General features: G+C 44.9%; 1 protein-coding gene across 1 annotated transcript in view; it reads right to left on the bottom strand.

The window, feature by feature from the left end:
- LOC126291824 (trypsin-3-like) overlaps positions 1-25,846 on the bottom strand; it is a 76,696-nt gene that overhangs the window by 22,740 nt on the left and 28,110 nt on the right. The window contains exons 2-3 of the mRNA XM_049985525.1: positions 20,151-20,352; positions 3,280-3,501 (exon numbers count right to left, since the gene is read on the bottom strand). Coding sequence (XP_049841482.1) covers positions 3,280-3,501; positions 20,151-20,352 — 424 coding nt within the window. The remainder of the gene's footprint in view (positions 1-3,279; positions 3,502-20,150; positions 20,353-25,846) is intronic.

A 25,846-nucleotide genomic window follows, 5' to 3' on the forward strand; every position in this document is an offset into this window, starting at 1 on the left:
GGTAATACGGAACTCCGTGCTGGATCCCAACGACCTCGTATCACTAGCAGTCGAGATGACAGGCATCTTATCTCTTATCCGCATGGCTGTAAGGGATCGTGCAGCCACGTCTCGAACCCTGAGTCAGCAGATGGGGATGTGTGCAAGACAACAACCATCTGCACGAACAGTTCGACGACGTTTACAGCAGCATGGACTATCAGCTCGGAGACCACGGCTACGGTTACCTTTTACGCTGCATCAAAGACAGGAGCACCTGCGATGGTATACTCAACGACGAACCTGGGTGCACGAATGGCAAAACGCCATTGTTTCGGATGAATCCAGGTGCTGTTTACAGCATCATAATGGTCGCATACGTGTTTGGCGACATCGCGGTGAATGCACATTGGAAGCGTGTATTCGTCATCGCCATACTGGCCTGTCACCCGGAGTGATGGTATGGGGTGCCATTGGTTATACGTCTCGGTCACCTTTTGTTCGCATTGGCGGCACTTTGAACAGTGGACGTTACATTTCGGATGTGTTACGACCCGTGGCTCAATCCTTCATTCGATACCTGTGAAACCTTACATTTCTGCAGGATAATGCACGACCGCATGTTGCAGGTCCTGTACGAACCTTTCTGGATACAGAAAATGTTCGATTGCTGCCCTGGCCAGCATATTTTCCAGGTCTCTCACCAACTGAAAACGTCTGGTCAATGGTGGCCGAGCAACTGGCTCGTCACAATACGCCAGTCACTACTCTTGATGAACTGTGGTATCGTGTTGAAGCTGCATGGGCAGCTGTACCTGTACACGCCATCCAAGCTCTGTATGACTCAATGCCCAGGCGTATCAAGGCCGTTATTACGGCCAGAGGTGGTTGTTCTTGGTAGTAATTTATCAGGATCTATGCACCCAAATTGCGTGAAAATGTAATCACATGTCAGTTCTAGTATAATACATCTGTCCAATGAACACCAGTTTATCACCTGCATTTCTTCTTGGTGTAGCAATTTTAATGGCCAGTAGTGTAGTTTCGTATGAACCCTGCCTTTATTTTGATTTCCATTACTGTGTGTTTTTACATTGTACCATATGATAGTGACACTAAGACAACCCTTCTGCTGGATATAGAGATGGTATCTAGCCCAATGGGTATTCAATACACTAGATCCTACCTTTCTATCACCAATAGAACCTGAGGATGTGTCCTGAAAAATCCCGTTTTTATGCGCAACGTTTTTGAACTATTAGGTAAATGCTATATTCTCTTTTCTCTGTAAGGTTTTGGACGGATTAAATAAAAGGCTGCGAACGCTAGGTGTGTCTTTGATTTAACGATGGCTTTTGACTGTGTTGACCACAAAATATTACTGCAGAAGTTGGAGCATTATGGAGTAAGGGGAGTAGCTTACAATTGGTTCGGCTCTTACTTTAAGAACAGAAAGCAGAAGGTAATTCTACGCAATATTGAGAGTGGCAGTGATGTTCAGTCCCAATGGGGCACTGTTAAGTGGGGCGTTCCTCAAGGGTCGGTGCTGGGGCCACTGCTGTTTCTTATTAATAAATGATATGCCTTCTAGTATTACAGGTGATTCAAAAATATTTCTGTTTGCTGATGACACCAGCTTGATAGGGAAGAATCTTGTGTGTAATATTGGAACAGTATCAAATAGTGTAGTTCATGAAATAAATTCGTGGCTTGTGGAAAATAATTCGATGCTAAATCACAGTAAGACTCAGTTTTTACAGTTTCTAACTCACAGTTCAACAAGAACCGATATTTTGATCAGACAGAATGGACATATCATAAGCGAGACGGAACAGTTCAAGTTCTTAGGCGTTCGGATATATAGTAAGCTGTTGTGGAAAGCCCCTGTCCAGGATCTTGTTCAGAAACTAAATGCTGCTTTATTTACCATTAGAACAGTATCTGAAATAAGTGACACTTCAACACTAAAAGTAGTCTACTTCGCATATTTTCATACGCTTATGTCGTATGGTATCCTTTTTTGGGGTAATTCTTCTGATTCAAAAATGGTATTTTTGGCTCAAAAACGGGCTGTTCGAGCTATATATGGTGTAAGTTCGAGAACCTCTTGTCGACCCCTATTCAATAATCTGGGAATTCTGACATTGCCCCCACAGTATATATTTTCTTTAATGTCGTTTGTTGTTAGCAATATTAGCTTATTCCCAAGAGTTAGCAGCTTTCATTTAGTTAATACTACGCAGAAATCAAATATGCATGTGGAATGCACTTCCCTGACTCTTGTACAGAAAGGAGTGCAGTATTCTCCTGCATCCATTTTCAATAAGCTACCACAAGAAGAGAAATTTGTTAACATCGAGTATAGATTTAAGTGTCAGGAAGTCGTTTCTGAAAGTATTTGTATGGAGTGTAGCCATGTATGGAAGTGAAACATGGACGATAAATAGTTTGGACAAGAAGAGAATAGAAGCTTTCGAAATGTGGTGCTACAGAAGAATGCTGAAGATTAGATGGGTAGATCACATAACTAATGATGAAGTATTGAATAGAATTGGGGAAAAGAGGAGTTTGTGGCACAACTTGACTAGAAGAAGGGATCGCTTGGTAGGACATATTCTGAGGCATCAAGGGATCACCAATTTACTACTGGAGGGCAGCGAGGAGGGTAAAAATCGTAGAGGGAGACCAAGAGATGAATACACTAACCAGATTCAGAAGGATGTAGGCTGCAGTAGGTACTGAGAGATGAAGAGGCTTGTACGGGATAGAATAGCATGGAGGGCTGCATCAAACCAGTCTCAGGACTGAAAACCACAACAACCACAAGAACTCAAAAATCATAGCAGTAGCCCAAACACTTTTAAGTCTAAACTGAAGAGTTTCCTCATGGCTCACTCCTTCTATTCTGTCGAGGAGCTCCTGGAAGAGCTGAAAAATTAAGCAAATTCCAGTGTTACATTGTTGATTTTCTTTATTTAAACTTACGAATTGTCGCCTGAATACGTTTCTTGTATTATATTTTGTCTGTTTCTACTATCGTGTTATAATTTCATGTATTGACTCGTTCCATGACCGTGGAGACTTCTCCGTAATTTGGTCCCACGCAACAATAAATAAATCAATAAATAAAAAGCGCATGTACCGATAAGTATCAAAATTCCCCAAAGGTTTGGAAAAATCAGAAACATCACGGACACGAGGACGAGTGTGAGTTGGAGTCCTGGAATACTAAGAAACAAGAAAGAAGGAAGAGGGGCTGAAGATGTGAGGCGACCCCGCCGAGCTGGAAGTGAGACGTACCCCTCGTTGTCCATGACGGCGCCGCCCATGTCGCCCCAGCACATGGCGTACGTGGTGTTGACGCCGCAGAGCGCGTTCTCGCCCAGGCGGTACGTGGTCACCTCCTGGCTGCACATCTCGCCGCACTCCAGCGTCACACTCGCGCTGCCCAGCACGTGCGCAAAGTCTCCCTCGAACGTCTCGCCGAAGCCCATCATGATGCCCACCCTGGGCTCGTCCCACCTGCCACAAAACAAACCCATCATCGTACCGCCGCTGCGCCCTTTCCACATGACACAAACCGAACCCTCGCTCACCTCACTACAACGTTGCGCCCACACCTTCTGGGAGCACGTCGAGCCTAAAATTCACCTATGAACGAGAACAGTACTCGATACCGTAATGAATTTTGCCACCTCAGAGCTTTCGTACCACAAGTGAAACGTTCAATCCCTTACAAATTTCGGCCTGACCTGAGTTAAATATGTACTTAATGGGGGTAGGACATCAAACGGGCCGACATGGAGCAGGAGAGGCACCGCAGGACATTTTAATTTCCACTGTCTATACTTTTACAAGTAAATTCTTAAAACTTTGTCAGCATGACCACGAAGGATTCAGGATTCACACTCGTAGCAGCGGAAGTGCAAAAACATAACAAAATAACTTTTTTAACGTGAAATTTCATCATTTTTTCACTTACTATTGGCTGCATTTCTTGCTATAGGTACACTTTTCTTCATAAGTAAGAGAGACTGTTCGATGAATTTTGCACAGCGTACAAACCATACTTACTGGTGTCCAAAACTCTAGAATCTATTTAATTTATGAAAAAAACGAATGAGCTGTTACGTTTTAAACTTAATGATTAGAAAAAAATCAAATTTTGTAGTTAATTATCTCAATTTTTACCACAGTTTTTAATTGTTGTTGTTGTTGTCGTGGTCTTCAGTCCTGAGACTGGTTGGATGCAGCTCTCCATGCTACTCTACCCTGTGCAAGCTTCTTCATCTCCCAGTACCTACTGCAACCTACGTCCTTCTGAATCTGTTCAGTGTATTCATCTCTTGGTCTCCCTCTACGATTTTTACCCTCCACGCTGCCCTTTCAATGCTAAAATTATGATCCCTTGATGCGTCAGAACATGGCCCACCAATCAGTCCCTTCTTCTCGTCAAGTTGTGCCACAAACTCCTCTTCTCCCCAATTCTATTCAATACCTCCTCATTAGTTATGTGATCTACCCATCTAATATTCAGAATTCTTCTGTAGCAACAGTTTTTAATAGATTTGGAAAATTCTAGAGTTTCACACACCTGTAAGTATGGTTTGTATGCTGTGCAAAATTCATCAGAGAAGCTCTCTTACTTGTGAAGAAAGATGTACCTATAGCAACAAATGCAGCCAACAGTAAGTGAAAATATGATGAAATTTCACATGTAAAAAAAAAAGAATATATTTTTACGTTTTTTCACTTACACTGCTATGAGTGTGAATCCTGAATCCTTCCTGGTCATGCTGACAAAGTTTTATGAATTTACTTGTAAAAGTATAGACACTTTAAATTAAAATGTACTGTGGTGCCTCTCCTGCTCCAAGTCGGCCCGTTTGACGCCCTACCCCTTAAGTTATATACAGGGTGAAAAGTATTTAAACCGAAAAACTCTGGGAGGTCGTAGTAGACATCGAAACAAATATTTTGCCCTAATGTCCTTTTTTTCCTATGAGGATTATTTAAACCAGTGGGGCCGTATTACGCTCTTCAGTTGTAGGCAACTGCTGTCCACCAGTGTAGTAGTGCACTGTCTCCGTTTACTAATGGAGCGACACAACTGGAGTACAGATATGGTTGGTGCGTACTACGTAGCGCACCACAACGGACGAGCTGCACAGCGGGTTTATCAACAACAATATCCTAATCGCCGTATCCCGCATCTTACGACCTTTGCTGCTGTGTGCCAACGTCTGCGTGAGACCGGATCATTTAGCAGATCACCTGGAAAGGGACGCCGTCGCACGGTAAGAACGCTGAAAGTTCAGGAAGCTGTCTTGCAGCATGTGGAGCGGCATCCTTCAATCAGCACTCGTGCAATTGCACGTAACATGGGAACGAATCAGACGAATGTAAGAACAGTCCTTCGAGAGCAATTGTTACGTCCATTTCCCTTACAGCGCGTCCACTACCTGGAACCAGTTGATTATCCACCCAGAGCACAGTTTTCGCAGTGGTACCTGGAACAGTGAGAAATACGTCCTACATTTCCATCCTCTGTGTTGTTTACCGAGGAAGCAATGTTCGGGCGTGATGGAGTCTTCAACATGCACAATTCGCGTTTGGAGTGAGGATAACCCACATGCCACAGTTACTAGCGCTCATAAAGTGCGGTAACGTGCGGGCCTGTGTTGTTGGGGACTGTTTAATTGGGCCGTATCTGCTACATAGGCCATTAAAGGCAGGTACTATTACAATTTTCTCGCCAGAGCATTGCCAGAATTGTTGAAAGACGTCCCGCTCCCTACAAGACAACACATGTGGTTCCAACTTGACGGGGCGCCGGCACATTTCAGTCATCGTGTGCGTCGATTCCTGGACCGACGGTTCCCGGAAACGTGGTTTGGCAAAGGCTAAGTGTTTGTTGGATTAATTAATTTGCCGCCAGATAAATCTTCCTCTACAGGCTTAATTATCAGTCATATGAAAAAATGACGTTAGGGACAAATATTTGTTTTGATGTCCCCTACAACCTAACAGAATTTGTCAGTTTTCACCCTGTATATGCCACATCTAAAGATAATATTGCATACGTATATTTGATCATCAAAACACTATTTTCTGATAATATAATTTTATTTTTCATATCGATTCATTTAGCAACATCGATCTTGAACCATGAAAATTAGTAATCATAACTGTTAACTAAAATAAGTCAATAACTACTTTACGGTGAAACTAACGTTATTATGCTTTATCATGCAATCAGAATTTCTGGTTTCATTTTTAATTTTTCTAATTTTATTATCGATAATTGAATCGACAATTATACAAAGACCGGAAGCTGATAGTTCTTACAGTGTCGAAATTTACAAACTTTATTATTAATTATTAGGTTGCATAAACCTTTATATAAATATTTCCTGAAAACATTATGTAAATTATACCTCAAAAGTAATTTCAATTAAGACAATCATAATAAAATCATTTCAACTACATCCTCTTCTAGAAGGCTCTGAGCACTATGGGACTTAACTTCTAAGGTCATCAGTCCCCTAGAACTTAGAACTACTTAAACCTAACTAACCTAAGGACATCACACACATCCATGCCCGAGGAAGGATTCGAACCTGCGACCGTAGAGCGGTCACGCGGTTCCAGGCTGTAGCGCCTAGAACCGCTCGGCCACCCTGGCCGGTTTTTCTAGAAATATCTGGAAACTATGTATGCAATATTTATAAAAATGTTAGGCGACGAAAGTGCCACAATAGTTTCGGTTGTTCACATTGTTCAAAATGTTCAAATTGTGTGAATTCCTAAGGGACTAAAGTGCTGAGATCATCGGTCCCTAGACTTACACACTACTTAAACTAAGAACAACACACACACCCATGCTCGAGGTAGGACTCGAACCCCCGGCGCGAGGAGCCCCGCAATCCGGGACATGGCGCCTTAAACCGAGCGGCCACACCGCGCGGCTCAGATTGGTTAATGTAGCTATCAAATTCCTTATGTTATGTCGAAATGTTGCACCAGACATTTACTTTACAAGTGGTGTTGTAGAAAATACTGTTGATGTCAAAAAGCAAAAATATTCCAGCGACTTATATTGAAACAAAAAAACCTTGGACTTACTAATTGGAAAGCATAAACAGGAACCGACACTCTAGACAACGAGACAGCCATACCACGAATAATGAAATTTATCTGCTACTACACTACTGGCCATTAAAATTGCTACACCACGAAGATGACGTGCTACAGACGCGAAATTTAACTGACAGGAAAAAGATGTTGTGATATGAAAATGATTAGCTTTTCAGAGCATTCACCCAAGGTTGGCGTCGGTGGCGCCATCTACAACGTGCTGACATGAGGAAAGTTTCCAACCGATTTCTCATGCACAAACAGCAGTTGTCCGGCGTTACCTGGCGAAACGTTGTTGTGATGCCTCGTGTAAGGAGGAGAAATGCGTACCATCACGTTTCCGACTTTGATAAAGGTCGGATTGTAGCCTATCGCGATTGCGGTTTATCGTATCGCGACATTGCTGCTCGCGTTGATCGAGATCCAATAACTGGTAGCAGAATATGGAATCGGTGAGTTCAGGAGGGTAATACAGAACTCCGTGCTGGATCCCAACGGCCTCGTATCACTAGCAGTCAAGATGACAGGCATCTTATCCTCATGGCTGTAACGGATCGTACAGGCACGTCTCGATCCCTGAGTCAATAGATGGGGACGTTTGCAAGACAACAACCATCTGCACGAACAGCTCGACGACGTAAGCAGCAGCACGGACTATCAGCTCGTAGACCGTGGCTGCGGTTACCCTTGACGCGGCATCACAGACAGGAGCGCTTGCGATGGTGCACTCAACGACGAACCTTGGTGCACGAATGGCAAAACGTCATTTTTTCGGATGAATCCAGGTTCTGTTTACAGCATCAGGATGGTCGCATCCGTGTTTGGCGACATCGCGGTGAACGCACATTGGAAGCGTGTATTCGTCATCGCCATACTGGCGTATCACCCGGCGTGATGGAATGGGGTGCCATTGGTTACACGTCTCGATCACCTCTTGATCGCATTGACGGCACTTTGAACAGTGGACGTTACATTTCAGATGTGTTACGACCCGTGGCTCTACCCTTCATTCGATCCCTGCGAAACCCTACATTTCAGCAGGATAATGCACGACCGCATGTTGCAGGTCCTGTATGGGCCTTTCTCGATACACAAAATGTTCGACTGCTGCCCTGGCTAGCACATTCGCCAGATCTCTCACCAACTGAAAACGTCTGGTCAATGGTGGCCGAGCAATTGGCTCGTCACAACACGCAAGTCACTACTCTTGATGAACTGTGGTATTGTGTTGAAGCTGCATGGGCAGCTGTACCTCTACCCGCCATCCAAGCTCCGTTTGACACAATGTCCCGGCTTATGAAGGCCGTTATTACGGCCAGAGGTGGTTGTTCTAGGTACAGATTTCTCAGGATCGATGCACTCAAATTGCGTGAAAATGTAATCACATGCCAGTTGTAGTATAATATCTTTGTCCAATGAATACCCGTTTATCATCTGCATTTCTTCTTGGTGTATCTTTTTTAATGGCCAGTAGTTTCTGCAGTTATGAAGTTATGGAGGCTGACTTATTCCACCGTGTACAAACTCTAGAGACTGATTGATGAGAGGATACGGAACATGTCCGAAAATACATGGTTTCCACGCTAGATACCATTTATTCAGTCATACATTGTTACAAAGACTGTGGTCTAATACGCGCTGTACATGCAGCCACAGTCACAGTATGTGCCGAAAATGGTTTCCATGTGCCTTAACGCTTGCGTCGTAGCGTGTTCTGTCTCACACGTTCACATCGGCCAGGCTGCATCCAGTGTCAAACGCAGCATGAATACGCTGCTCCAATGTCTGAACATCTGGAATGGGATCTGCATGCACGATACTTATGAGATTGCCTCATAACCAGAAATCGCACAGGTTGCGACCCTGTGAACGAGCAGGCCCTCTCGTGCAACGTTAATGGCGAAGCGGGCTGGAGCACCACCATGTAGGAGCCGCGTAACCCTTCGAATCATCAATGGATGCTTCTTACACCAGTGGAGGCAAAGTCACCCGTTAGGAACTCCGATAGTTCCGGTCTATTAGGCGACGTAGAAGGAAGACTAGTCCTAATATACGGTCCCCAATCATCCCAGCCCACACATTCCTGCTGCACCGATGCTGATGATTCCCCGTCACGATACTATGGTGATTCTGATTACTATCCCACAGATGACTGTTATGAATGTTGAAGATACCACTCCGCATAAAGGTGGCCTCATCTGTGAATAGGATGGACGACACAAATCCCCGGATCTTGGTTGCCTGGTGAAGAAACCAATGGCAATACTGCTCCCGATGTGGAAATTCTGTCGTTACTAAGCCCTGCACAGGCCTTAAGTGATACGGGTAGCTACAATTGTCGCGGAGAATGTTCTACACAGCCGTCTGGCTTACCCTGCACTGGGAGGCTAACTGCCTTGTACTGACATGGCTGTCGCCTTCCACAGCGTTAATGACATTTTCCTCCAAGTCTGGTCTCTCAATATTTCGCGTACGTCCTTCATAATTTCCTGCTCTCTGAACCGACCTTGTCTCGATCAATGGGCGAAACACTGTTGCAAACACTAAATGCAGTTGTTGTTGTCGACGGGGATGGGTCTCCTAATATAACGTTACTGCCCGCCTCCTGTTGCCATTTGCCTCTCCATAACTAAACACCATGTCGGCAAGCTCTCGATTCGAATACAGAACCATTGCGTACAACGCTGTATCACATCCAATGCAAGGTGAGTCAGCAAGAGAAGTGAATCGGAGACAACATTACCAATTACCAATTATCAGTCGGATGTACGCGAAAGAACTTGCCCCCCCTCTAGCAGCTGTGTACCGCAAGTCTCTAGAGGAACGGAAGGTTCCAAACGATTGGAAAAGAGCACAGGTAGTCCCAGTCTTCAAGAAGGGTCGTCAAGCAGATGCGCAAAACTATAGGCCTATATCTCTGACATCGACCTGTTGTAGAATTTTAGAACGTGTTTTTTGCTCGCGTATCATGTCGTTTCTGGAAAACCAGAATCTACTCTGTAGGAATAAACATGGATTCCGAAAACAGCGGTCGTGTGAGACCCAACTCGCTTTATTTGTTCGTGAGACCCAGAAAATATTAGATACAGGCTCCCAGGTAGATGCCATTTTCCTTGACTTCCGGAAGGGGTTCGATACAGTTCCGCACTGTCGCCTGATAAAACAAAGTAAGAGCCTACGGAATATCAGACCAGCTGTGTGGCTGGATTGAAGAGTTTTTATCAAACAGAACACAGTATGTTGTTATCAATGGAGAGACGTCTACAGACGTTAAAGTAATCTCTGGCGTGCCACAGGGGAGTGTTATGGGACCATTGCTTTTCACAATATATAAAAATGACCTAGTAGCTAGTGTCGGAAGTTCCATGCGGTTATTAACAGATGATGATGATGTAGTATATAGAGAAGTTGCAGCATTAGAAAATTGCAGCGAAATGCAGGAAGATCTGCAGCGGATAGGCACTTTGTGCAGGGAGTGGCAACTCAAATGTAATGTATTGCGAATACACAGAAAGAAGGATACTTTATTGTATGATTATATGATAGCGGAACAAACACTGGTAGCAGTTAATTCTGTAAAAAATTGGAGTATGCGTACGGAACAATTTGAAGTGGAATGATCATATAAAATTGTTTGTAAGGCGGGTGCCAGGTTGAGATTCATTGGGAGAGTCCTTACAAAATGTAGTCGATCAACAAAGGAGGTGGCTTACAAAACACTCGTTCGACCTATACTTGAGTATTGCTCATCAGTGTGGGATCCGTACCAGATCGGGTTGACGGAGGAGATAGAGAAGATCCAAAGAATAGCGGCGCGTTTCGTCACAGGGTTATTTGGTAAGCGTGATAGCATTACGGAGATGTTTAGTAAACTCGAGTGACAGACTCTGCAAGAGAGGCGCTCTGCATTGCGGTGTAGCTTGCTGTCCAGGTTTCTAGAGGGTGCGTTTCTGGATGAGGTATCGAATATATTGCTTCCCCCTACTTACATCTCCCGAGGAGATCACGAATGTAAAATTAAAAGAGATTCGAGCGCGCACGGAGGCTTTCCGGCAATCGTTCTTCCAGCGAACCATACGCGACTGGAACAGGAAAGGCAGGTAGTGACAGTGGCACGTAAAGTGTCCTCCGCCACACACCGTTGGATGGCTAGCGGAGTATGTGGTAGGAGAAGGCATGATACGTGAGGAACAGTACCACCCTCTAGGAGAAAACCATGGATACTGTAACTGTGGCAGCATGGGGCAGCGCATATTAGACCGTAGTCTCTGTAGCAAAGTATGATTTAATAATTCGTCTGTAGCACGGAAACCATGCATTTCCGGATATAAATTCATTAGATTTTTTTTGTTCCGTATCCTGTTATTGACCAAAACCTAGAGTTTGTACACATAGGAAAAACGTGGCCTATAAAAACGTTGACAGAACTAGAACAGGTAGTTCAACGTGGGATATTTACTTTCTGTACCTTATAACGATATGTTTACATAATGTGTATACATAAACATACGGTATAAACGTCCCCGTTCGTAGCCGCTAAATTATAACAATATGTTTCTTTTGTGTTGCGACATACAGCTATAATCAGCGGTGGAAATATATTTGCAAACGCCGACCGTGTGCGGCTGCCTCTTGTTGGATCGTCTGATCAGTCGGAAGTTGCATTGCAGAGGAGAGTAAATGCCTATTCAAAATATAATTACTTTTGGATAGCTCAACATGAATTTCGTAAGGGACCGTAGTTTATCATGCATTTACCAGTAGAATGTGGCGCGGGGAAAATATTTTGCCGCATACAACTTCCGTCCGATTTCGACGAAAGAATTCGTGACTGTGAACTCTCTATTTGGCAGAAACATAAAGACAAATAACTTCATGATGGAGTGAGACAGAGATTCTACACTAAATAAATAGTCCATACACCAATTCCATTTAAATCTGAATTTATGGCAATTAATAGAAGAACTTACACTGCAATGAAAGATTTAACATGGATGCCGTTTTGACTGGCACTTCTCTTCTGGTAATGGCAATAATTCCTTTGACGTTTTCACATACACGTCGCACAATAAATTTACTGCTATGCAGTATTGCACTTTTAGTATTTCACTTTACTTTACACTAAAATAATATTATTTTTAACGATAATAATACGGCGACAAGACATGCGCGTCCGACACAAGTTACAAGAGACAAGAGAAGAATGAGTAACTGTTCATCGAGAATATCTCGTACATAAAAAAAAGCAAATGTGTAAAAGTGTTCTTCTTCTGTCCGTTTTTCGCGCCGCGGTTTTCAATGTCAATAACTTACTGCATCTCTGACGGCGCTTCGACAATAAACAAGTTACGTCACAGGTCGATCACCTTTTACATTCTAGCAACATTATTTGCTAACTGTAGCTGTTGCCGAGCGACTGCTCGATTAGTGAATGATTTAAAATGATAAGGCAATCACATAATGTGATATGATTACGAACATTTTGGTAGTATGGGATATGTAACATTATAATACCGATGTTTAGTGAAGCGCTCCATACCTGCATATTTCGAAATCTAAATTTTTGTGTTGAGACGTTTGCTGTTTTAATGCGATGTTGTGCAGTCAGATAATCACATTACTACTAGATACTCGATCGCTTAAGATAAGTGGACGAAATAAGTTCAGGACTTTAGTTCAATTATAAATTATTGAATACAGATGGACCACTGTGCTGAAACCCAACATTATCCAAATAGATTAATGCTACATGAGAATTAAAACAAATGTACGAAATACCGATTTTCGGCATTATAACTACCATGAACCATGGAACTTGCCGTTGGTGGGGAGGCTTGCGTGCCTCAGCGATACAGATGGCCGTACCGTAGGTGCAACCACAACGGAGGGGTATCTGTTGAGAGGCCAGACAAACGTGTGGTTCCTGAAGAGGGGCAGCAGCCTTTCCAGTAGTTGCAGGGGCAACAGTCAGGATGATTGACTGATTTGGCCTTGTAACATTAACCAAAACGGCCTTGCTGTGCTGGTACAGCGAACGGCTGAAAGCAAGGGGAAACTACAGCCGTAATTTTTCCCGAGGGCATGCAGCTTTACTGTATGATTAAATGATGATGGAGTCCTCTTGGGTAAAATATTCCGGAGGTAAAATAGTCCCCCATTCGGATCTCCGGGCGGGGACTACTCAGGAGGACGTCGTTATCAGGAGAAAGAAAACTGGCGTTCTACGGATCGGAGAGTGTAATGTCAAATCCCTTAATCGGGCAGGTAGGTTAGAAAATTTAAAAAGGGAAATGGATAGGTTAAAGTTAGATGTAGTGGGGATTAGTGAAGTTCGGTGGCAGGAGGAACAAGACTTTTTGTCAGGTGAATACAGGGTTATAAATACAAAATCAAATACGGGTAATGCAGGAGTAGGTTTAATAATGAATAAAAAAATAGGAGTGCGGGTAAGCTAGTGCAAACAACATAGTGAACGCATTATTGTGGTCAAGATAGACACAAAGCCCATGCCTATAACAATAGTACAAGTGTATATGCCAACTGGCTCTGCAGATGATGAAGAAATTGAGGAAATGTATGATGAGACAAAAGAAATTATTCAGGTAGTGAAGGGAGACGAAAATTTAATAGTCATGGGTGACTGGAATTCGGTAGTAGGAAAAGGGGGAGAAGGAAACATAGTAGGTGAATATGGATTGGGGGGAAGAAATGAAAGAGGAAGCCGTCTGGTAGAATTTTGCACAGAGCATAACTTAATCATAGCTAATACTTGGTTCAAGAATCATGAAAGAAGGTTGTATACATGGAGGAATCCTGGAGATACTAGTAGATTTCAGATAGATTATATAATGGCAAGACAGAGATTTAGGAATCAGGTTTTAAATTGTAAGATATTTCCAGGGGCAGATGTGGACTCTGATCACGATCTATTGGTTATGACCTGTAGATTAAAACGGAAGAAACTACAAAAAGGTGCTAGTTTAAGGAGATGGGACCTGGTAAACTGAAAGAACCAGAGGTTATAGATAGTTTCAGGGAGAGCATAAGAGAGCAATTGACTGGAATGGAGGAAAGAAATACAGTAGAAGAAGAATGAGTAGCTCTGAGGGGTGAAGTAGTGAAGGCAGCAGAAGATCAAGTAGGTAAAAAGACTAGGGCTAATAGAAATCGTTGGGTAACAGAAGAAATATTGAATTTAATTGATGAAAGGAGAAAATATAAAAATGCAGTAAATGAAGCAGGCAAAAAGGAATACAAACGTCTCAAAAATGAGATCGACAGGAAGTGCAAAATGGCTAAGCAGGGATGGCTAGAGGACAAATGTAAGGATGTAGAGGCTTATCTCACTAGGGGTAAGATAGATACCGCCTACAGGAAAATTAAAGAGACCTTTGGAGAAAAGAGAACCACTTGTATCAATATTAAGAGCTCAGATGGAAACCCAGTTCTAAGCAAAGAAGGGAAAGCAGAAAGGTGGAAGGAGTATATAGAGGGTCTATACAAGGGCGATGTACTTGGGGACAATATTATGGAAATGGAAGAGGATGTAGATGCAGATAAAATAAGAGATATGATACTGCGTGAAGAGTTTGACAGAGCACTGAGAGACTTGTGTCGAAACAAGGCCCCGGGAGTAGACAACATTCCATTAGAACTACTGACGGCCTTGGGAGAGCCAGTCCTGACAAAACTCTACTATCTGATGAGCAAGATGTATGAGATTGGCGAAATATCTTCAGACTTCAAGAAGAATATAATAATTCCAATCCCAAAGAAAGCAGGTGTTGACAGATGTGAAAATTACCGAAATATCAGTTTAATAAGTCAAAGCTGCAAAATACTAACGCGAATTCTTTACAGACGAATGGAAAAACTCGTAGAAGCGGACCTTGGGGAAGATCAGTTTGGATTCCGTAAAATGTTGGAACACGTGGGGCAATACTAGCCTTACGACTTATCTTAGAAGAAAGATTAAGGAAAGGCAAACCTACGTTTCTAGCATTTGTAGACTTAGAGAAAGTTTTTGACAATGTTGACTGGAATACTCTCTTTCAAATTCTGAAGATGGCAGGGGTAAAATACAGGGTGCGTAGGGCTATTTACAATTTGTACAGAAACCAGATGGCAGTTATAAGAGTCGAGGGGCATGAAAGGGAAGCAGTGGTTGGGAAGGGAGTGAGACAGGGCTGTAGCCTCTCCCCGATGTTATTCAATCTGTATATTGAGGAAGCAGTAAAGGAATCAAAAGAAAATTCGGAGTAGGTATTAAAATTCATGGAGAAGAAATAAAAACTTTGAGGTTCGCCGATGACATTGTAATTCTGTCAGAGACAGCAAGGGACTTGGAAGAGCAGTTGAACGGAATGGACAGTGTCTTGAAAGGAGAGTAAGATGAACATCAACGAGAGCAAAACGAGGATAATGGAATGTAGTCGAATTAAGTCGGGTGATGCTGAGGGAACTAGATCAGGAAATGAGACACCTAAAGTAGTAAAGGAGTTTTGCTATTTGGGGAGCAAAATAACTGATGATGGTCGAAGTAGTATTGGAGGGCAGCGTGGAGAGTAAAAATCGTGGAGGGAGGCCATGAGATGAATACACTAAGCAGTTTCAGAAGGATGTAGGTTGCAGTAAGTACTGGGAGATGAAGAAGCTTGCACAGGATAGAGTAGCATGGAGAGCTGCATCAAACCAGTCTCAGGACTGAAGACCACAACAAGAACAACAACCATTTTGTAAAATAATTCAGAGATAATTTAAGACGACAGACGTAAAGAAAATCTTCTTTGTGAAATAAAATATATAACGTTGAAATTTAGAAGAAAAATCGAGTGTAACTGATCATTTATTAATGTAAATATTGAACTAATTGTTTAACATGCGTGTATGGATGAATGTGGTGACGAAGGAGAGAGTATGAGTTTGTGAGTGTTGCGGTTTAGTGTTTATCCTTTGTCAGGGTCGGCTTGATGATTAATAATATAAACCCAAAAATGGGGAAAATTGTGTGATTTAACAGATTAATCTGTCCTGGAACCTACGTCATAATGTAGAAGTAAGTACTGTACTTTTCGTTTAGTTTCATTTAATGTAATATATTCCCGAACGTGGATGAAGCGGAGCTTAAATTTCATAGTTCGAAGGGAAGAAAAAATTAACAACATTTAACATTTTTATTGTATTGAACATAGAAAGTATTGATGCGTAAAACCATCCACAGACCGGCCGGCACGCCGGACCTCGACACTAATCCGCAACAATCGTCCCAGTGGAAAAGCTCGGGCTCCCCAAAAAAGCGAGAAGGCGAAGAGCAAAGTGAAGAGCATGATCATCGTTTTCTTTGATACCAAGGGAATTGTGCACAAAGAATTCGTCCCACCCAACCAAACAGTGAATTCCGCGTACTACTGTGGCGTTTTGCGACGGCTCCGTGAAAACGTGCAGCGGCGACGGTCCGAGCTTTGGCGTCGAGGGAACTGGCTGCTGCATCACGACAACGCTCCCTGTCACGCGTCCTTGCTCACCAGGACCTTTTTGGCAAAAAAACAACATGGCGGTTGTACCCCACCCACCGTACTCGCCAGATTTGGCACCTTGCGACTTCGCGCTATTCCCAAAACTGAAACTCAAGTTGAAAGGCTGTCGGTTCGACACTCTAGAGAGGACTCAAGACGCATCGCTGGTGGTGAACACCCTCAAAGAACAGGACTTCCAGAAAACGTATGACCAGCGGCAGAATCACTGGGATTGGTGTGTACGTGCAGATGGAAACTATTTCGAGGGTTATGGTGACTGTTAGTCCACAGGTAACGTTTTCAGCGGATGGCAGCACCAGTCCCGAAAACTTTGGATAGCACCTCGTAATGGTGGTGAAGGAAACAAAAGAAAAGTTCGGAGTAGGTATTAAAATCCATGGAGAAGAAATAAAAATTTTGAGGTTCGCCGATGACATTGTAATTCTGTCAGAGACAGCAAAGGACTTAGAAGAGCAGTTGTACGGAATGGACAGTGTCTTGAAAGGACAGTAAGATGAACATCAACGAAAGCAAAACGAGGATAATGGAATGTAGTCGAATTAAGTCGGGTGATGCTGAGGGAATTAGATCAGGAAATGAGACACCTAAAGTAGTAAAGGAGTTTTGCTACTATGAGGTTCGCCGATGACATTGTAATTCTGTCAGAGACAGCAAAGGACTTAGAAGAGCAGTTGTATCGAATGGACAGTGTCTTGAAAGGAGAGTAAGATGAACATCAACGAAAGCAAAACGAGGATAATGGAATGTAGTCGAATTAAGTCGGGTGATGCTGAGGGAATTAGATCAGGAAATGAGACATCTAAAGTAGTAAAGGAGTTTTGCTACTTTGAGGTTCGCCGATGACATTGTAATTCTGTCAGAGACAGCAACGGACTTAGAAGAGCAGTTGTACAGAATGGACAGTGTCTTGAAAGGAGCGTAAGATGAACATCAACGAAAGCAAAACGAGGATAATGGAATGTAGTCGAATTAAGTCGGGTGATGCTGAGGGAATTAGATCAGGAAATGAGACATCTAAAGCAGTAAAGGAGTTTTACTATTTGGAGAGCAAAATAACTGATGATGGTCGAAGTAGAGAGGATACAAACTGTAGACTGGCAATGGGAATGAAAGTGTTTCTGAAGAAGAAAAATTTGCCAGCATCGAGTATAGATTTAAATGTCAGGAAGTCGTTTCTGAAATTATTTGTATGGAGTGTAGCCATGTATGGAAGTGAAACGTGGACGATAAATAGTTTAGACAAGAAGAGAATAGAAGCTTTCGAAATGTGGTGCTACAGAAGAATGCTGAAGATTATATGGCTATATCACATAACTAATGAGGAGGTATTGAACAGAATTGGTGAGAAGAGGAGTTTGTGGCACAACTTGACTAGAAGAAGTGATCGGTTGGTAGGAAATGTTCTGAGACATCGAGGGATCATCAATTTAGCATTGGAGGGCAGCGTGGACGGTAAAAATCGTAGAGGGAGACCAAGAGATGAATACACTAAGCAATTCAGAAGGATGTAGGCTGCAGTAGGTACTGGGAGACAAAGAAGCTTGCACACGATAGGGTAACATGGAGAGCTGCATCAAAACAGTCTCAGGACTGAATACCACAACAACAACAATGGTGGTGAACCACCTACAGCAAAAACTATACGTCATTGGCTAAAGACTTTCAAGGAAACCAGTAGTGTTTTAAAAACAAAATCACCAGGTAGACCGAGAACTTCTGAAGATTCTGAACAGATCCGTGTTTCGTGTGTTCAGAGCCAAAAGAAGTCATTGGCCAGATGTAGTCCACAATTAGGAGTGCCTAAAGATTCTGTGTTTGATGCTGTGCGTAAAAGACTTAAGTTGTGCGTCTACAAATTCAAATGTTACATGAAATAAAAGCTACTGATAAACTCGAAAGGTATGAGTTTGCTGTAGACTTTCTACACAGAACTTGTGATGTTTTTGAAAAAGATTCTCTTTTCTGGTGCTACATTTCATGTTAGTACAACAGTTAATCGTCATAACTGCAGAATTTGGACGATAGAGCATCCACACGAAATTATTCAGCATAAACGTGACTCTCACGAAGTTAATGTCTGGCGCAGTTTGATGGAAGATCGAGTGACTGGTACTTTCATTTATGTAGGAAAAACAATAAACAGGGAAGTTTACTGTGACATATTGACAGAGTACGTCTTTCCCCAAATGGCGATATTGAGGCGGGGAAGAGGTTTGTGTTTTTCTAACAAGATGCCCCTCCCCCCCCCCCCTCCCCCACACACACACACACCTCATTACAGTAATCATTTGCGTGCGGCTATTGAAACTCGCTTTCCAGGAAGTTGGATAGGCAGTGCTGGCCCAATATTTGGCCACCACGAAACCCTAATCTACCACACTGGCCTTTTTACTTTTGGGGCCACATAAAAGATGTTGTGTACTGTGAAAAGACCAGAGACATCAATTGTTTACGGGAAAGAATCGTCGCAGGTGTTACACCTGACATGTTGGTAAATAGGTCGCGAGAAGTTGGGTATCGTCTCGACCTGTGCAAAGCAACAAATGGATCCTATGAAACTTCCTGGCAGATTAAAACTGTGTGCCGGACCGAGACTCGAACTCGGGACCTTTGCCTTTCACGGGGAAGCGCTCTACCGACTGAGCTACCCAAGCACGACTCACGCCCCATCCTCACAGCCTTAATTCCGCCAGTGCCTCGTCTCCTACCTTCCAAACTTCACAGAAGCTCTCCTGCGAACCTTGCAGAACTAGCACTCCTGGAAGAAAAGATATTGCGGAGACATGGCTTAGCCACAGCTTGCAGAGACATGGCTTAGCCACAGCCTGGGGAGGTTTCTAGAATGAAAGTTTCACTGTACAGCGGAGTGTGCGCTGACATGAAACTTCCTGGAAGATTAAAACTGTGTGCCGGACCGAGACTTGAACTCGGGACCTTTGCCTTTCGCATGCACACTCCGTTGTAGAGTGAAAATTTCATTTTACAAACATCCCCCAGGCTGTGGCTAAGCCATGTCTCCGCAATATCCTTTCTTCCAGGAGCGCTAGTTCTGCAAGGTTCGCAGGAGAGCTTCTGTGAAGTTTGGAAGGTAGGAGATGGGGTACTGGCGGAATTAAAGCTGTGAGGACGGGGCGTGAGTCGTGCTTGGGTAGCTCGGTGGTAGAGCGCTTGCCCGCGAAAGGCAAAGGTCCCGAGTTCGAGTCTCGGTCCGGCACACAGTTTTAATCTGCCAGGAAGTTTCATAACAGCGCACACTCCGCTGTAGAGTGAAAATTTCATTCTAGGAATGGATCCCATGTTGACGTCTACTGACAGTAAACAAAACTTGAATTCTCTTTCATGATATGTACTTATTTATTCATTAATTTCTCCATCAAATTTGTACTTAAAACAAGGGAGTTCATTTCCAAACACCCTGTATTGTAATGGAGCATGTTACAAATGAATAAACAAAAAAATGAAACACTGTTACGCGGCCTGGCTGTGAACTGTACATACTTGGTGACCGAGGTGAGTGCGGCGTGGTTGATGTGGGCATTCGGCTCGCACTTCCTCGACAGCTTGCCGATCGCCACGTCGTGGTCCAGGTGGCGGTCGGAGCCGCTGAAGACGCGGATGTCGCTGACCACCGCCACCACCACCTCCGGCTGCCGCACGTCCGCCATCGACTGGTACTTGGTGCCGCCCAGGAAGGCCGTGCCTGTGCAACGTCAGTGGTGCCCTCACAAATACCAGAATAGCAGAGTGTCAACTATCGCAACACAGATCGACTCAAACATAAGCGCTTTCCAGTCGACACTTGACTCATGACCACACCAGCAACAAAAACAAAATTCCTGAAAGGGTTCAAAATGGTCCAAATGGCTCTAAGCACTATGGGACTTAATATCTGAGGTCATCAGTCTCCTAGACTTAGAACTACTTAAACCAAAGGACATCACACACATCCATGCCCAAGGCAGGATTCGAACCTGCGACTGTAGCAGCAGCGCAGTTCCGGACTGAGACGCCTAGAACGGCTCTTTTTTTTTTTGCACGTAACACAAATGGGCATTTTTTTTAATAGCCAGCTATCCTAGTCACTTTTTTAACAAAAAATGAAAAAAAGGAAAAAGGATTTTGGAAGGTTTGTTTTTCTACTTGTTTTATTTTTATTTCATTTTATTTTTATACAAATGGATAAAAGGAAGGCCATTCCTCTTCGACTACATAAACAGAATAATAGGAAGTCGTCCCCTTACGACAAAGGATGCTCCATACTATAACCCGCTGCGAATTTTTCGATGACTGTCTTCTCGTTGCTGTGTTGTTTCCGTTGTTTGTTCAATCTCATAAAAAAAGGAACTGGGAAGAAGTGCTATGGTTATCTTCTCATGTCATCGATAATCCAGCTGCGAGGCAGATTATGGAATGCACTCCAAAGGAAATTAGAAAAATATTGCCTATATTTAGGCTTCTTGGCGATCGCACAATGTCGTTCGTTGAGGTAATACCAAAAATCGAGTACTGTCTTTTCGCCATTACCGAAGAGGTAGTGAACAGCGTGGTCGCTGATCCACGTCACGGAGTTCGTTTTTGTTCTTGGGAAATAAATCTTATCGGGGAAAAGAAGTGATCGGGTAGTTATCCTGTCGGGAGTCGTGCGTGTGAGAAAAGCCAATATCTGACGCACCAAATACCAAACGTCCTTTGCCGACCCGCATTCGAAACGATGTTCATCCGTGTCAATCAGTTGGCATGTTGCACACAAGGGTGAATCAGCGAGGTGGGTGCGATGTAGGCGGGACTGGCACAACTGTTTCCCATTAACAGTTACGTACCGTGCAGATTGCACCTCAGTATCAAGGGTGGTGGCATTCACTGCCTGTCACACAGCGCGCCACTTTGTATTGGGGTGTTTGCTTTCAATCACATTCGGCGTCATGTTCATTTGCATGGCAGCATATATCGCCCTCGTCATCATCAAGCGTGTGGGTAGTAGTGCAGAGCGGATGTAGCTTAATTCAAGGAAGAATTGGCTAATGTAGAAGAAAGGTGCTGGGATGTCCGAGATCATCACAGGGGGTGCGAGTGAGATTGGTCGTAAGGCTTCCAGTAAGAGACTTGTGAGGCACGTCGGACTTCGTCGCCACCGTTGTAGGTGACAGCTGACGAACAGGGCCTTCCCTCTGTTCTGAACATGACAAAGGCCTAAACCCCCTCTGCTCCTCGGGAGGGTTAGGGACTCGTAACGAATCTTAAATAACATGCCCGTATTAACAAAGGATCCCAAAACCGCCAACATGCGGTGAGCCAGGGTAGGTGGTATGGGAAGTATCAGTGCAAAATGGGGGATACGTTACGCCAAATAGACGTTAGCATATCGTGTCCGTTGCAGGAGGTCTAGATATCTCAGACGGTGGTCACTTATTCCTGCTCTCATCTGATTCAATAAACGTCTGTAGTTAAGGGCTGTTGAACGCTTCATGTCAGATGTGAAATCAATGCCAAGACAGCGGATTGTGTCACTGATTCGTAGCGGTGCGACGCTCTCGTCGGGTAGGCCTCTGCCTATAGACAGAGCGTGTGATTTGTGGAGATTGAGATGGCTCCCCGATGCCGCGCAGTAGGTCGTCACTCACGCCAGTGCTGCACGAACACCGTCATTATTGCGAAGAAGGAGTACCAGATCATCCGCATAGGCAGTGCAGCAAAAAGTGTGTCCACCAAGGGACATCCCGGTCAGGCGTTGTCGGAGGCCGCAGAGGAGTGGTTCCAAGACGAGGGCGTACAATATCACCGAAAGAGGTCAGCCTTGTCGCACCGATCGCTGGATCTGTATCGGCGGCATAAGACGGCCATTATATAACACCTTGGACGTCGCGCAGCGTAGGAGACGCATCAGTACATTAACTATGACGTCCGGATACCCCATGTGTCGCAGTACCTCCATCAAAAATGTGTGGTCGACTCTGTCAAAGGCCTGGCTAAAGTCGAGTGAGGACAAAACTCCTGGCAGTTGGCGAGCTTTGGCTAGCGCGATCATATCTCTATATCGGCACAATGCAGTGCGAATATTATGGTCACCACCTAACGATGCCTGGTCCTGCGACACAACACATCGTACTGATCGCTTTAGGCGTGCCGCCAGAAGCCGGGTGAAAATCTTCAAGTCACTGTTGAGTAAGGTCAAGGGCCGATAGTCACTGATCCTGGATCCGCCTCGTGGTTTGTGTATGGGCGCAATCAGTCCTTCTAAGAAGACCCCAGGTATCTGCGTCGTTGGAGACATAAGATCGCGGCAAATATCAGTCCATGCTGGTGCCAGCAATTGTTGATACGTCCGGTAAAATTCCAGAGGAAGGCCATCAGGTCCTGGGGACTTATGAGCAGCCCCAGACTGTATTGCTTCAATGATTTCCTATTCCGTTACATCTGCAGTCATATCCGCCGCCGCTGTCGGAGAGATCGAGCCATAAGTGAGTTGAGAGACTTCGGCGATCACCTCTAGGGGATGTCGATGTTCCGAGTACAGCCTAGCGTAGTAAGAATGAAGGGCGTTTCCTATGTCGCGCTGGGTATCAAGGCGTCGTCCGTCTTCCGTCGTGACAGCTTGGATCAGTGTCCTGCGTCGGCGCCGTCGTTCTGCAATGACGTGATATATAGACGGTTCCTCCTGGGCCACTCTGACTTGAGTGCGCGCTCTGACGATAGCACCCTCAAGGTGGCAACGTGTTAATTTGATGATCTGTGCCTTGGCACGGTTCACCGTCACCTGCCGTGCAGATGAGTACGGCAGTGTTGTACATTCCCTTAAGATAGCCTATCAAGGTCTTCCGGAGGGCTGGTTTGGTGCAGAGTAACCACCACGACAGCGTAGACCGGTAGGTGCCACGCCGGCGGCTACACGAGTCCCACGTGTTCTCTATAAGACGGCGGCATTCCTGAGAAGCTAGGTGGGCGACGTTCAACTTCCAAGGACCACGGCTGTGCCATACCTTCTGGCGGCCGAGGGTAATAGCGCAGATGTAGGCCTCGTGGTCAGAAAAAGCTGTGGGCCAAACTTCGGCAGCTCTTGTCCCCACAGCTATGGAGCGCGAGATGTAAATCCGGTCGATGCGGCTGGAGGAATGGCTGGTGTAGTGAGTAAATCCGGGCCGATCGCCACAAACATGTTCCCACGAGTCCACCAATTGAAGGTTATTTATAATTGTCGTAAGTTCTGCGCAGGGAGAATGATGTGGTGAGAATGATGTGGTAACTGATCCTTAGGTGCTTGGCTACAGTTGAAGTCCCCTCCCATTATTAAGGCGTCCTGACGGCCCATAAAGAGGGGCGTGATTGTATGAGCGAAAAAGGTGGATCGTTCGCGACGCCGACCAGATCCTGACGGTGCATAGATGTTAATAAGTTTGACTCCTTGGGTAGTTAGAGCCATGCCTCTGGCGTCAGGGAGATACTCGACGTCTTTTGCGGATATACCTTCGCGGAGTAGGATCGCCACACCACAGCCATTGACAGACGCATGTGAGACCCAAGTCTGGTAGCCACAGGGTCCCTTGAAGTCGGCGACATGCACCTCTTGAAGGAGCGCAATGTTGATGTCTGCTGCGTTGAGTAGATCCTGTAGCATCTCTAGTTTATGTCGGGCGCGTATGTTGTTGATGTTAATCGTCGCTAGACGGTATGTTTGGTCAGCAAGGTTGGCAACTGGGTTGTGTAGGAGGCCAGGTGTGGGCGGCAGGGGCGGCCCCACAGAGGTTGACGATACAGCCGTAGTCACTGTTGTTGGTTGGTGCTGGGTACAGCCGAGGGAGCATCTCTGCCTTCGGCATCCTCCTGGTGCTGTGGCTCATCCTCGACATCATCCGCCCAAGAATCAGATGCAGCAATTGGTAACTGTTGATTAGTGCTGTCAGTAGCGCGCTTTCGCGTATGTTCAGTAGCAGAAGTGATGTTGTCAGACCGAGGCTCAGAAATTATATCCGCCGTAGCATCGTGATGGGAAGGTTGAGTTGTGGTGGTAGAGTCCTGAGTGTCGTCCGACGCCGGCTATTCATCTGGGTCACACATCCGAAGCAGGCAATCATCGGATGGCGTATGGCGCCGTTTCTTGCGTTTTCGAGGGAACCTTTGTTTTCGGACATGCTGTTCTGTGTCAGAGTGCGGGCGACAATCATCTGATGCGGTCTCCATTGGTAGAAAGGCAGAGGTCGGGACAATTTCAGTTTCTACTTCCATCTTCTCCTTAGGCTCGTCTTGGTGGCACAATTGATCACCGTCTTGAGGCAAGTCTGCCGAAGACGCCGTAGAGGGGGATATGTGTCCGCCACACTGTCATCGACCACTGACTGCAATATGGTGTTGCGATACTGGGCAGGAACAGCTGTTGCGGTTGCAGCCGCTGCATACGTGATGGGGAGTGAAGTAGGCGTCGCCGGGGATGGAACTTCACCAACCGGTGTCTGAGTCAGTCGGCGTTGAATGCAGGCCGATCGGACATGTCTTTCCTGGCCACAGCCGGCGCAAGTACGCGGTTGTCCGTCGTGCATGACAATGGCTCTGCAGCCGCCAATGACTAGATAGGATGGCACATGCTTCGTCAGTTCAATGTTAATTTGTCGCACTCCATTCAAGACGGGGTACGTCTCAAACGTTTGCCGTTTTTCAGCCAAGTGGCTTAGCACGTTGCCGTACTGTTTGAAAGCTGTCATCACAACATCTGGCAGGACTTCGAATGGCAGCTCGAAGACCCTCAGAGTGCGAAGGCCTAATCCAGCGTGGTCGATCGTGACAGTTCGTATGTGACCATCAGAATGCTTAAATTTAAGTCCATGAGCGTGTCGGCACACAACATCATTGCACGCCTTTTCATTGATCATTTTTATGTGGACAACACTTTGTGTTATAGAAAAGTGGATCCCAATGATGTCTTGAGGTGCAATATGAAGTTCTTCCCGGATGAAACGTTCAATGTCAAGTGCTCGAGGCCTTGCGTAGTCCGCTTGAAATGTGATCTTAATTGTGGACTTGCGATACGAGTGCGCCATGGCACTACCGAGACACGTACGCGTGACACTCGCCGCAGCGGAAGGTAAACAGTAAACACTTGCGCGCGCGGTGCGCTAACAGGGGGACACAGGCACGGCGACCTTGCCCCACCGCTGCTCACAGCGGACTGACTAAGGACATTACACACATCCATGCCCAAGGCA

The sequence above is a fragment of the Schistocerca gregaria genome, chromosome 9, assembly GCF_023897955.1.
Source record: "Schistocerca gregaria isolate iqSchGreg1 chromosome 9, iqSchGreg1.2, whole genome shotgun sequence".
In the NCBI taxonomy this organism is placed as follows: domain Eukaryota; kingdom Metazoa; phylum Arthropoda; class Insecta; order Orthoptera; family Acrididae; genus Schistocerca; species Schistocerca gregaria.